Source organism: Rhinolophus hipposideros (genome assembly GCF_964194185.1).
Source record: "Rhinolophus hipposideros genome assembly, chromosome: 3".
Classification (NCBI taxonomy): domain Eukaryota; kingdom Metazoa; phylum Chordata; class Mammalia; order Chiroptera; family Rhinolophidae; genus Rhinolophus; species Rhinolophus hipposideros.
Window position 1 is genome coordinate 86347655 of NC_138049.1, and position 15024 is coordinate 86362678.

At 32.8% G+C, this 15024-nt stretch overlaps 1 protein-coding gene across 2 annotated transcripts in view; it reads right to left on the minus strand.

The window, feature by feature from the left end:
• The window catches only part of HCRTR2 (hypocretin receptor 2), a 96663-nt gene that overhangs the window by 19009 nt on the left and 62630 nt on the right, over positions 1 to 15024 (minus strand). For both annotated transcript variants that reach the window (XM_081044953.1, XM_081044952.1), the window contains exons 3-4: positions 8557 to 8800; positions 3965 to 4080 (exon numbers count right to left, since the gene is read on the minus strand). In XM_081044953.1, the coding sequence (XP_080901079.1) occupies positions 3965 to 4080; positions 8557 to 8800 (360 nt within the window). The remainder of the gene's footprint in view (positions 1 to 3964; positions 4081 to 8556; positions 8801 to 15024) is intronic.

The window sequence follows — 15024 nt, forward strand, 5'->3', positions numbered from 1 at the left end:
ATACTATAGATTAATGCCAACTTAATTTCAATAGTATGTAAAAGCTTTCCTACAATACACCTTCATCCCTTCCTCTTCTTTTGAATTACATCTTTATAAATTATTAGCTTAATCTTCAGAGTTTTATAATTATTGCTTTATGCTGTTGATTTTTAGTCAGATATGAGAAGAAATTAATTACAAATAAAAATACATTTATAATCTTTTACATTTACTTATGCAGTTACCTTTACTGACTCTCATTATTTCTATGTGTAGAATTGAGTTACTGCCTTTTGATTCTGCCTGTGCAATTATAATTTTCTATTTCCTCACACTAAACTAACTTGTCATCACCAAGTATTAATTAAGTTCTCTTAGAAGAGTGTTGAAGAATAAAGGTCAGAAGAAGAGACTATAATACAAATTGGTACAAGGAAGTGCTTTCAAAATTGGAAAGAACTTAGAAATTTTAAATTTAATTTTAAATTAAACTATCTGTTATAGTTCACCTCCAGTTCCTCCCACACTACCAGATACATAGTAGTTGCTTAATAAGTATTTGTGGAATGAATTAATATGGGTCTACATGATGATTAAGATTAAAGTGTTGAATTATATGAGGACTAGAACTGGAAAGATTGCTGACAGATGCATACAGGCCAAGCAAACGAAGAGTAAGCAGGTCTTAAAAAGAGCAGTTTTAGAGAAGACTGTAGAATTTCAAGACTGAGTTCTCTGAGTCACATTTTCAAAGAGAGATTTAATTAGATTATAGCAAAGCATAGAATAATTCTTTTAATGGGGCTTAAAGTTCTTGAGAAAGTCAGACTAGGACAAACATTTTGCTCACTAATAATGTTACACTTACTAATTCCAAAGTATGGAGCTGATTCTATGCATCTTCCTAATAATATGAGCAAACAGGACAGGGCCTCCTTTTGATGGCTCACTTGATTTAGCCTATGTGTGATTTAGCACACATAATGCCTTGGAACTCTGTATACAGACATTAACAGCTGGAAATTGAGAGTTGCTCCAGCAGAATTCTATATAATCACCCAATTGTGGTTAATTTAGTTTATTGTGGCTGCTAAAGTGCACTGAGCTGAACTTGCCATTTTCTATTCCAATATGTTTTGTAAATGTTTTAAGCTTCCCAGCCCAGGCATTTTACTGTAAATCTTCTGAATCATGCGGCTTAGATTTACCAGGACAATTCATCAAAGGAACTCAAAGAAATGTGGATTATTTCTGAATTTGTACTATAATTTTGAACTTAATTTAGAGTTTGAGAAATGCAAAATTATAAGCTTAAATAACAAAGCGGTAAATTGGTTTTGAGTACTTTCATTGTGCAAGTTACCATGTTAATGTTGGGATACAATGATGAACAAGACAGATTCAGGTACCCTCAAAGAGTTTTAAACTTATGTCAATCTATAAATAAATGAATAAGCAAATATACAAATCTGTGATATGTAACATTTCTCGTCTAAATCTAAAAAAAGTATTTCTATTTCTATAAGCTCATTAAATGCTTTTCCTCCTTCAAGAAAATTTTCAAATTCTATTTTTTTCTCTCAACTTCCTCACTGACTGGGCAATGGATTCTGCTTGTCCTCCTCTATCTAAACTTTCTAAGTATTGGGTTGGTGCAAAAGTAATTGCAGTTTAAAAGGTTAAAAATAATTGCAAAAAACTGCAATAACTTTTGCACCAAACCAATACTTAGTCATTATTTTACTCACTTTTTTCTTACAAAGTATTGACTGAGCAACTGACATGGACTAAGCATGTACTAATTGGAAGGATACAAGATGCTGGCAAGAGTGTACTGTCTTCAAGTTAGTAGAAGAGATAGACAAATGAAAAGTGATTGTAATGTTATTTTAAAGTGTATGAAAGAGATCTATTTAAGAAAGTAGTCACATGCACCAATTTAACACATGCTTCTTATTTTAGAAATATAAGCAGAATTAGTTGAAAGGTTGAATAACAGCTTATATTGTTACAGTATTTTATTTAATAAACACTTATTATACTCAAAGTACTTGAATGACTCTATCTAGTAACGGTAACAATGATGTGTTTTCATCACTTTAAAGATGAAAGAGAGACTTAATTTAGACAGACATTTAAATAATTGAAAAAATTCATGTATCTATTAAGTTGTAGAGTTTGGGTTTAAACTCATACAGTTTGGACCTTGAATCTATGTTTTTTACTTCACTGTACTATATCATTCCCTATTATTCACTCCCTAGCTTATAAGAAGATCCCCATTGCCCTTTGACTTGCATGGTCTTCCTGTAATAAAAGGATGCCTCCCTTCTTTGTGGTCAAGCTTAACCACATGACTTGTTTTGACCAATGAAAAGTGAGGAGACATAACATTATGCCAGTTTAAAGCAGAAATTTTAAGAGATATTACATATTTCTTCCAGCTGTATAACCCTTTCCCTCAGTCCCAGCATGGCATGTCCCAGGAAATGCTATTCCTTTACACTGAGTTTTGGAGTGAGAGGACAAGTGGAGCGTAGCCACAGCCCATCCTCACGACTGACATGGCAGACATGTGAGACAAATTGTTAACAAAAGCCACATATATATTTTTTTTAACAGCTGAGTAACCTAGCAAAAACTGACCAGTATGATAATAGTCACCAAGAAGCCACCAAGGGTACAATACTAACAAACACCTGAAAAATACATCAGGTGACACTGACTTCATGGCCAGGTGAAGAGTGTTGAGGATATAATCATTAGGAATATCACCATTTATGTTTTACAGTGGTACACATTTGTTGTTTTAGTTAAAAGGATTGAGGAAGATAATACTAATAAGGGTTGGTATTAGTCATATTTATTAAGTCATCAAAGAGATGACTTATTTGCAAAAATAGAGGAAAAGAAAACAATTGGAATTATGAGACATATAGAATTGAAAACTGCAACTGTTGCTCATATCCCACCAGTAAAAGATGATCTTGAAAACCGCTTTGAATAACAAGGGTTGAAGAGGAACCAAATTAAGATTCATCCTCAGACAAAAACCAAATGAAAGGTTTGTTAAATTATTTTAATGAATTAAAGTGGCCCAATAAATTCTTTCAGTCGGATCAAATATGTCAGAGCAAATAGACTAAGGGCATAGCTTTCCACAAGCCTGGAAATCTCAACGTACTGGCAATATGTATAGAGAAAGAGAGATATACATCTTTGAGTAATGTGGCATTTTAATATACAGTTTACAAGATGCTGAGCTATTTCGTTTGTACCTTTATAAATCACTACATGTTTGTTGGTGATTCCCTACAAATCATTATGGTTTAGTTTAAATATTACCTGCTCTGAATTAGATCCCCCTACACTAAGCCCTCCTCTGACTCCCTGTGCTTCTATTTGTTATAATGATTTTCGCTCTGCATCTGACTATTTCCCTCCTGTAGGCTATGAATTAATCAATGACTGACTGGAGCTTTCAGCTTTTACTCAGACACGCATGCAAAAGAAACATGATAAATATTTGATGAGTGAACAACTGAGTGAATGAATACATTCATTGATGTAGTAAAATTATCTAACAAATTTCATTACTCTCAAATCAGCATTATAAATATTTTCTTTAATTCTAAATTTTGCTTGATTCTTTTACTGTTCTTAAAAAAATCTTTGAATTTGGAGATTTAACCCATAAAATAAAAATGTATTACATAAATCTCATCAAAAATTAATGTTCTTTACTTACAGTATCGGAAATTTTAAAGAAATTTTTATCTGTTATTTCTCATAAAAAGTGAAATTTATAATATTAGTCCAGACAAAAATTGTCAATTATTCACAGAGATTTAAAATTTACAGTAATTAAGTCAGTTGACAAAATATATTCCTTAAATATATTATATTGATTCAATCTACCCTTAAATTTTGTTTTTAAGTACATCTCGAAGAAAACCAAAAAAAAATTATTTGAAATACATACCTGTCGGCACCACAGTTTACGAAATATTTGCAAATAGGCCAACACCATAAGACATAGTGGTGCCATGTATGTCACCAGAAAGAAACAGATATGATACATCTTGGGGTAAATTTCACCTGGAATGAAAGTGAAAACAATAAAATCTTACAATTCATAGATTCAAAGAAAACTGTCAATGTTTTGCCTTCAGAGCACACATTTACCTTCTATATGATTTCATTGGCATGTATATACACAAAAGGTAAAAATGATGTACAATATTATTTACTTACATTTACTCATATACATATATATACATATATACGTATATGTGTATATGTGTGTATATATATGTGTATATATATATATATATATATATATATATATATATATATATATATATAAATAGATAGATAGATAGTCCGGCTAGGTCTTATTTTTGGGGAAACATGGTATATATATACATAAACGTGTGTGTGTGTGTGTGTGTGTGTGTGTGTGTGTGTAATACTAAAGGTGAAGGCTTAATTTCATTTAATGTACTTAGAGAGGAATAATAAGCCATTTCTTAAATTGTGCTGCCAGTCTATACAAAGCAGTGTTCATTTATCAAAGAGCCTTTGTTTTTGTTTTGATTATATGTGGCTAATTAACAAAAATTCCTTTGAATTATCCTATACTTGCATTTATAAGAAAGTACATGACTCAATTACAACCTAATTACTACTGCTTTTGTTAAAATGGGAAGAAAATGTAAACTCAGTTGATTCCTTCTCATTAGAATATGTTTCCTGAGAAATGGGAAGCATTCCCAGTTGTACTTTCAAATGTGGAAAAAATTCAGAAAAATAAATGCAGCAAACATTTGATAATGATTCTTTTCGTTGACCTACTAGAATATACACAAAATTTCTATTTAAGTATGTTGTGTATATATCTCACTTATTAGGTAAAAGCACCTCTAGGATTATAGTGATTTCTTATTTACCACTAAGTCTATGTACACAAATGATACCTATCACAGATTAAGCATCTATAAAAGAGTCAATTAATAAATGAATAAATGGCTTAACATTGTTATTTTAGATTGTTCTAAAAAACATATCTATTACTGAATTTTTAAATGCTTTAAGAGATATTTTCCTTACCTGGTATTTTAATTTATTAAAGTGATCCCATTACTTTTATTTAAATGCAAAACAGAAAACAAAAAAATACCCTACATGGATTCCATGAATATTAAATGCAATAATTAAATATAATTCTAACTGAATGCTAACAAGAGTTTGTTTTCACTTCTAAAAATTACATAAGTTACTTTGACTTTGATTTTGGCAATAGGTTCCATACTATCATTGAGGGCTATCACCTCCATGCATTTTATTCTTTTCATTATTTTAGAAAGAGCACTAGACGTATGAAGAATTGGTTATGTGATCAAATGTGGTAAGGGCAATTTATAGGCAGGATTAACTAACAGTAATTTTGACCATACTAATGATAACATTTATTGAACAATAATTCATTTAATTCTTACTGAATATATTTTAAACATATCTACGAGTTGAATATCCTCCACTTTCTTGATTCCACAGCCTTATATTCTGGAGTTAGTTGAGTTTAATATTCTCCTTATTCTTCCTTCTAAAACTCTGTCTACTTTCTCTGATAGATGTTTTACTCCACCGTAATCTTCAGAGGGGACAGCAGAACCCCTGTGTTGCTAGGTCTAAGAGACCAATTTGAGGTGTGACTTTTAGCTTCTTTGTGGCCCAAGACTCTCACACCTAGCTCATCAGTTTCTAGCTTCCTTTCAAGTTTATCCTATCAAACAGGCTTGTTACATAAAAACTCATAGAAACCAAGCAGCCTGACTGGAGGAATAATAAACAGCCTTTCCCTTTGAAGTGCTACAACCCTAGCAGCATTTGGTGAGCCAGATTCAAAGAAACTGGAGATTGACTTCAGCACTTTCCAGGGACCTCAGTGCTTTGAACTTTTATTTGTTTTGAAGAAGGTGTCACATGAACCCACATAAAAATATACCTTTGAAGCTTACATACCTGTAAAGCCTTGATGTCTGCATCAGACTAAATTTAGTGAGTAGAAGAAGGTAGACTGATAGGTAATTTTTTAAAACACTGCAGCTATGGATACCATCACGGTGATAACAGTTTGGTGTTTAAAACAGATGGGAAAGAAAACTCATTCAGCAGTCTGTATACTTATAAATAGTTGGGAAAATATGTAATTGGTTGGTAAGTACATATTATCATAATGAACACCCACCAAGAGAAGAATTGGCCAAGCAAAATTATACTTTCAGGCTATGATAGGCTGTTTCAATAAAGAGATTATTATAGATAATTGGGGAAACAGGATAATCTTAAATTCCTCATTTTATACTTAGCATCTGAGCTCATTGGAAACCTGGAAATACAATTGAAATTTTAAATTGTATGTGTTGTATGTGTTGAAACTATCTTTGAAGTCTCTCTGCACTTGATGAGCAATGACTTTAGTACGTTTAAAAACATTTATATATGTTTCATGTAGCTACATGAAATTTGTTGCACTTAAGGATTACCTAAATTAGAAAACAACATTTTGAATGATTGACACATACTAAAAATTGGTGTCTACTCAACTGATGAATAGGCATATCTGAATAATGTTTGCACACATCTCAAACCAACAAACAAGGATCAAATGTGGATCTTTATTTAGGCTTTGAAATCAGAGATTAAAGAATAATATATATTAGACAAAACTTTATTAAAAATAATATCATATGTTAGACAGACAAACCTTAATTTCTCTCAGATCAGTTAAGGTCCATTATTGAGTCAACATGTTAATCTAATTATCTAAGAAAAAAACTACCAACATTTTTTCCTTCATGTTACACCTATCAGGGTCTTAATGGACAAGTGAAAATAATTTCCCAAATATTTAATTTGGATTATCTTTTCAAAGCTAATGAATTAATTAAAGTTTACTTGAATCTATAATTTAATATTGTCTGCCTAGTAAATATTTTCAATAAATGTTCCTATTAATACACATACACACATATTTATATACTTTCAAAATCTCATAATAGTCCAGATGCCATAATTAATTTGGCTGTAAAGAAATGATCCATTATGATTTTTTTCAGACTACTAAAGAACAATTTGGCAATAAAATCCAAGAGAGAGATTGTGAACTCCCAGTTCCAGAACAATATTTGACAAATAGTACATGCTCATTAATCATTGGATGAATGAATAGTTAGACAATTAAATCTTTGATTTAGTGCAAAAAGAATGTTACTTTTCTTCCAATAGGATCCATCTGTGAAACTATGCATTTATAAACAAGGAATCAAGAGAGTATGGATATAATTCTGGAAGGATTTTTAAATTGTAGAAGCATGAATTGAGTGACTAAAGCAAACAATGAAAATACACAAAGACATATTTTAATATCATTAAAATAAATATTCATACATTTTATTTCTGTTTGAGTGTCGAATGTGCTTGACAAAAGTTATGGTTTGTGGTCTATTTGTATTTTTTAATAAGCCATAGGCAATGATGAATACAATGAGTTGCAGATGTAATTTATCCACAAAATATTACATCTTTCTGGTAATATTTTCAGTAAAACAGAGTTCTCAGTTATTTTATATCATGAGTGAGATAGCATTTACAAGACTTTCCCAAATGTAATATGATAGATATGAATCAAATGACCACATTGTTTACTGATTCTTTCTATAGTGTAATGTTGGTTGTAAGACAATTATGATATCACTGTCTGCTTTTATAACTATGTTATTAACTTAGGTTAAAGAGAAGAAACAGTTCATAAATTAATCTCAAAAAGCAGATCTTTCACAACAAATTTTTAATAATTGGGCTAAATGGTATTTAGACTTTAAAGATGTTTGAACTTTAGAGAGCTGATATTGAAAGATATAATTTCTTATGATGTGTTTCAGTTGTGACTATCACACGTGTCCAAGTTTTAACACTTTAAGTTAAACATGAACTTATAAATAGCCTAAATTAACCAAAGCTTATGCTATGCAAAAATATTATAATAAATGTCTAATAAGCAAAATGATGAGAACGTGCTTTGAATTCTTTTATATTCTTCTTGAAAACATTAAGTGATTGACAATTTCACTCAATATTTGAAAACTGATTTCATAGATTTTATTGTTTGATTTTAAAGACGACCAAATTCAATTTGGTATCGCTTACTTTTAGCATTTGTAATAACTTTAAGTAATTATGGGCTAATATAAAAACACTTGTAAATAGTTTTACTAAGTGATTTCTGAAGGCTAAGTTTAGATTTTAAGGTATTCAATAACAACTGCTTTTGTGGGGGAAAATGTTCCTGCTAGAGGTAGATAACAAAAGTGTTCAGGGTTGAAATCATTTTTATATATTTATTGCTCAAAGGTAATTAGAAAATGATGTGGTTATTTACTTAATCATAATAACTAATAAAATTCTCTGTTTTCAATTTTTTTCTTAATGGGAATTAATGCTACTTGATTATTCAGGAAAACATTTGCAACTCTAACATAAATGTTGGCTTGTGGGCCATCATGTACTTACCGCCCCAGTGCTCATCGCACACTGTAAAGAGCGTGGTTTTATTGGCTAAGCCAGGGAGCATGGTGCTGCACTCCATGACAATGGCCTGAGGAATCATTATAATGCAGGAGACAATCCAGATGATGACTATGCTGTTTCGAGCTCGTTTGGCGGTGCTCTTGAACATCAAAGGGTGACAGATTGCGTACCATCGATCCAAGGCAATGCAGCTCAGTGTGAGGACAGACACAGACACTGACACCGTCTGGAGAAACAAGGGCATAGTGAAAGAGCTGCACCAGCGGTTCAATGGGTCACTCGTAATATTTTTTACCTGATTAGAAAAGCAGTCAGAACAAATAATCATTTTCAAAGTTGCCAAACAACATTTCATGCAGTGCTTTCTATTGAACACAAACTTTGCCAAAAATAATATTAAGATGTTAAGAAAAAAACAAACATTTCTCATTAAACATGAAAAAGATGCTCTGAAAACATTGTAACCTTTTATGCAAATGTTTTAATTTATAATATGGTATTCTTTGAAGAATTACTATCATTATTTTGTCCTAAAACTTTTCCACTGATAAGGAAATCATATCCTCAAAGGCAAAAAAATAAAACACATACCAGTTCATAGTCTGAACTTGAAAACTCTCTTTCACTTAGAGATAATAATGTGACACATCGTTTTAAAAAGTGATGTAGGCATTTGATTGCAATTGCATTTAATTACCATTTTTGAATTATGGAAATCTCATTTCATGTTTTCAAATAACAAAGGTCATCTGCACATCAATTCATTTCTAACATATTACACACAAAGAAAGGCATGAGATATGTTAAAAGAGAGTTCTGTGTGACAATCTCCTTATCATAGTTTGCACAGAGCAGTTGTAAGCAACTTGCTTCTAAAATGCTAATAGGCTTATCTAGTCCAGATTTCTACAAAACTAGTAACACCACGAATGATACTTAAACTTGAAAATTTAAGGAAATAGTATGGAAACATGTTAAGCATGATTACACCCACATGATCTTATAATATAAATTAAATATAACTTACACAATTATATTTAATGTAGTTTCCTATAGTGGATGAACCATTGATTCTGATACCACTCTCAAAATTCCATCTTTAAAATGAAGCCTCATTCTCTTTTCTATTAATTTTTATTACAAATTTTTATTTATTTTTTTCTCAGTACTTCTAATACAATCATTTTGTTTATTGATTTATTCTTTGTCTTCTCTTTTGGAACAAATCTCTATGGCAGGAGGAATTGCTATTGTATTTTCCCCCACAACAGTGTCCCCAGTATCTGGCACCGTGTTTTCTGTGTTTAATAAATATATATTTTTTAATTAATGAATAGTTGCAAGCCTCCATGTAAGGTAACAGATGCAGTCCAGTCATCCTTCTCTTTTTTCTTTCCTAGTTGTATTGTTCCATTGTTGTATTGTATGTAGAAAGAAAGGTATCTCTGTTTCTTCCATCAGGACCTTCCTTACTGATTCACTGACTATTGGTTTGGATGAATGAAAGGAACTGGAGAGCCCACACAGAACAGGAGAAAAGGCTCTGGGTTAAGCATCAGGATGACCCATCTATTCTCACTCTCCTGCCAGCTACGTATGCAGTGTTGGGTCACCCACTTTACGGCTTTTGGCCTAATGTGTATGTGTTGTTATTTTTTCTGTTAAGTGAGTGAAATTGACAGGATAAGATTCTTGCCACTCTGATTGTTTTCATTCTCTCTGGAAAGCAGAGTATAGTTGGAATCAATTATGCAACCAAGTTTCCTGGGCATGAATCCCATCTCACTTGATAAATGTGTGAACTTGGGTAAGTTACTTCTCCTCTCTATGCCTCAGTCTTCCCATCTGTAAAGTTGTATGATAATAGTACCCAACCATGGAATTGTAGGGTGAATCGGTTAAGATGTGAAATGACTAGACATGTGCTAGCATATAAATGCTGTGTGTTTATTATTTATTGTGATTATGGCAATAATAATGATGATTGTACTATTAGTTTTTTCTTCCATTCTCAAGCGGGGAGTTCTAGCTTTTAATTGGAACAGACCACTTTTCAGTGAAGACTAGTCATAGAAATTACAAGTAGAGGCTTAAACTATGTTGAATTCTTGGAAGTAAATTTCATTTTAACTATAATCTTAAAGGGCTGAACTCTATCAGAGTAGGCTTAGATTGGAGGACACCTGGGAATTCCCTGGTGCTACCTTAGAGTGCATTCAAGTCTCTTTTCCAGAACAATCCTCTTCTCTTCTCAAACTTCATTTCTTCCCTGTAAATATGCCAAGCACCCAGTGCCCCCCAATACTCTTGCTATTTGGGAATAGAATTGTGACAGTTTAGATCTGCACAGTTGGGGGGTTAGGGCTATGTTTATCCAACTGAGAAATTAGAAGTGTAACATGTTCAACAAGGATTAGTGATTTATTATTCATGGATTCTAATCAATGTGGGTGAATATGATAAAGGTAGCATGGTTCAAATTACAAAGTACAATGCCTCTTCTGTTATCCTCCAATGGGAGAGCATATGCTGCTATGGTTAATTTAACAGTAGAATCCACTAAATGGACCCTTGCCAATCACTGATTTAATAGTTACTGTACTGCTACATATTTGCTGATGTATAATACACGCTAGCTTCCAATTTCCAAGGTTTTCTTGGGGGAGATATAACATTGCATCTTATCCTAAGTGATTAGAAATGAATTTTGTTGCTGCACTTTTGGGTGCACATTTCACTTAGAGTTTGACATTAGCTTAAATCAACCTGATGTTAATAATTTGAGAAATGAATCTACTGGGTATTATAAGTGTTATGAATGAGAAGAAGTGAGATGATGTGAATTTCTGCTGTCAGATGCTTGATCTTTCATCTATGGGCTCCCTGTGGCGAGCGTCATGTTTAGAGACTTCCTTTGGTAGAGAATGAGTCTATTGTATGTGTGCATATAGATATGAGAGAAGGACCTCAGAGATCCATGACAAGTAGAAACAGAAACTGTGCCATATCACAGATTTGGATGACAGGCTTTAATTGATTGCAAGATAATAACGTGTGACTAAGAGAGTGAGGGAGACTGTCTGAACACTCAGCACCTACCACCTACATCTCAGTTGGCTTTTGTTCTTCTTTTCCTGGAATTTCATGTGCAGAGCCTTTTTTGCAGTTAAAAAAAAAAAAATCACTCTGAAAAGTAAGCAACTGCTCTTGTAAGTGTGGGAAGAAAAATGAAATATAATTTTCCAAGAAATTGATGATAATTATTCAGCAAATAACTCAATAAATGTTAATGGTCATGGATTTGTAGAATTATTAAATAAATAAAAGTGTCATTTTAATTATTCACATAAGATTTGTTAAATTTGTGGGACTTCTAAGATTTTTGAACATTTGCCAAAGTACTATATCACTCATAAATCTAAAGGTTGTATTGTATTATATTTAGAAGAAAAAGAACCTATAAATCATAGAAAATTAGCAAATGTCCACAAAATTTTATGATTTTTTTTTCAATTACAGTTGACATACAATATTATATTAGTTTCAGGGGTACAACATAGTGATTAGACATTACATAATTTACAAGGTGATCACCCTGATAAATCTAGTACCCGTCTGACACCATACATAGTTATTACAATATTATTGACTATATTCCTTATGCTTTACTTTACATCTCCATGACTATTTTGTAACTACCAATTAGTACTTCTTAATCCCTTCACCTTTTTCACTCACCCTCCCAACTCCAATTCCATCTGGCAACCATCAAACAACTCTCTATATCTATGAGTTTATTTCTGTTTTGTTTGTTCATTTATCTTGTTCTTTAGATTCCACATATAAGTAAAACCATGTGATATTTGTCTTTCTCTGTCTGACTTACTCCACTCAGCATAATACCATCTAGGTCCATCCATGGTGATGCAGATGGCAAGATTTTAGTCTTTTTATGGCTGAGTAATATTCCATTGTATGTGCGTATGTGTACCTCCTCTTCTTTATCCATTCATCCATTGATGGACACCCAGGTTGTCTCTATATCTTGGCTATTGTTAATAATGCTGCATTGAACATATGGATGCCCATGTCCCTTTGAAGTAGTGTTTTGGGTTTCTGTAGATAAATACCCAGAAGTGGGATTCCTTCTTTGTCTCTTATAATAGCCTTTGTTTTAAAGTCTATTTCGTCTGGTATAAGTATTGCTACCCCAGATTTTTTTTCATTTCCATTTTCATAAAATATCTTTTCCATCCCTTCATTTTCAGTGTGTGTGTCTTTCCATCTGAAGTGAGTCTTTTGTAAGCAGCATATGTAAAGATCTTGTTTTCTTACCCATTCAGCCAACCTATGTCTTTTGATTGGAGCATTTAATCCATTTACATTCAAAGCAATCGTTGATAGATATGTAGTCATTGCCATTTTATTATTCATAGTTTTGATCTTTCTCTTTTCTTCTTCTTGAAGAAATCTCCCTAACATTTCTTGTAATACTAGTTTGGTGGTGAACTCCTTTTACCTTTTCTTGTTTGGGAATATTTTATCTGTCCTTTGATTCTAAATGATAGCTTTAGTGGGCAGAGTAATCTTGGTTGTGGATCTTTGTTTATCATCACTTTGAATATGTCATGCCAATCCCTCTGGCTTGCAAAGTTTCTGTTGAGAAATCAGCTAGCAGTCTTATGGAAGTTCCCTTGTAGGTAACTAACTGGTTTTCTCTTCCTGCTTTTAAGATTCTCTCTCTGTCATTAAGCTTTGGCATTTTAATTATGATGTGTGTTGGTGTGGGCCTCTTCGAGTTCATCTCGTTTTGGACTCTCTGTACTTCCTGGGCTTGTATGTTTATTTCCTTTCCATCATTATTTGTTAGGAAAGATTTCCGTCATTATTTGTTCAAATATGTTTTCAATTCTTTTATCTCTTCTGTCTCTTTCTGGTATCCCATGTGATGTGAATGTTGATATGCTTGATGCTGCCCCAGAAGCCCCTTAAACTCTCCTAAATTTTTTTAGTTCTTTTTTCTTTTTGCTGTTCTGATTGGGTGTTTTCTGCTAACTTATCTTCCAAATCACTGATTTGATCCTCTGCATCATTTAATCTACTGTTGATTCCTTCTAAGGTATTCTTTATTTCAGTTATTGTATTCTTCTTTTCTGACTTTTTTAATGCTTTTTATCTCCATTTTCACGTTTCCCATATCTTTGTTAAAGTTCTCACTGAGATCATTGAGCATCCTTATAACCATTGTTTGGAAATCTGCATCTGGTAGATTGCTTGTCTCCATTTTGTTTAGTTATTTTCTGCAGCTTTGTTCTGTTCTTTCATTTCAGACATGTTTCTTTGTCTCCTGATTTTGGATGCCTCCCTATGCTTGTCTCTATGTATTAGGTAGGGCTGCTACATCTCCCAGTCATAGTAGAGTGGCCTTATGTAGCAAGTGTCCTGTGTGGCCTAGTGGCACAGTTTCCCTGGTCATGTGAGCTGGGTATTCCAGGTGTGTCTCTTGTGTGGGTTGTGTGTGTCCTCCTGTTGTAGTTGAGCCTTGGTTGCTGTTTACATATCAATGGGAGGGATCGACCCTCAGGCTGATTGGTTGTAAAACATATGGAATGCTTCATGAATGTGCATGTTTTCCTTGCACAGGGGCCATGCTAATCTTCTCTGTATGGTTCCAATTTTAGCATATGTGCACCCAAACAATCTTAAGTGCCACCAAAATTTGGCTGGGTTTTTATAATATGTTTCTAAATATTCAGTAGGACATAAGTATCATATATAGAGAAAAAGCCATCAGTTTCAAAATAATACAATTAAGGAAAAAACTACTTTAGTTTAAGAATGGCTGTTGACCATTTGTACTGTTTATTCTATTTGGGAAAATTCTATGGAAAATAAATATTGTAAGAATTTGGAGATACTAGTTTTACTACTGTGCCAGTATTTTTGTGCATTTACAACTGTCTATCAAGAAGTAATATTGAATGAGGTAATGAATGGATCTAGTCTTTTCCATCTGACTTAGATCTTATGGTTACTCAGTAGTTTTCTCCTTGGCCTATGGAGAAGAGCATCAACTGAGGAGTTGATGAGACTGGACACTGTTTATAGAGAAGCAGAATCTATCAGGAGGTAAAGATGTTCCTTTAACTGTAGAACCTGGTCAGTTGTACTATGTGAAAAACTACTGCCAATAACTTTAAAAGAGACCAATATCCTACAGCACTCACTGTTTCACACTGCTTTCTGTCTGTCGTTGCGTGCTCATAGGAGAATCTGGAATATTTTGTCTGTATAAAGTTATCACTGTGCATTAGAGCAGGACTGCACCAACCTCAAGATGATACATCCCTCAATCACTCATTCTCCACCAGGGAATCTTCTGTTTCATAGGAAGAGCATGAAATAGTCTCTCAGCAAAGAGAATTCTAAACAACTAAAGCCATCTTGAAA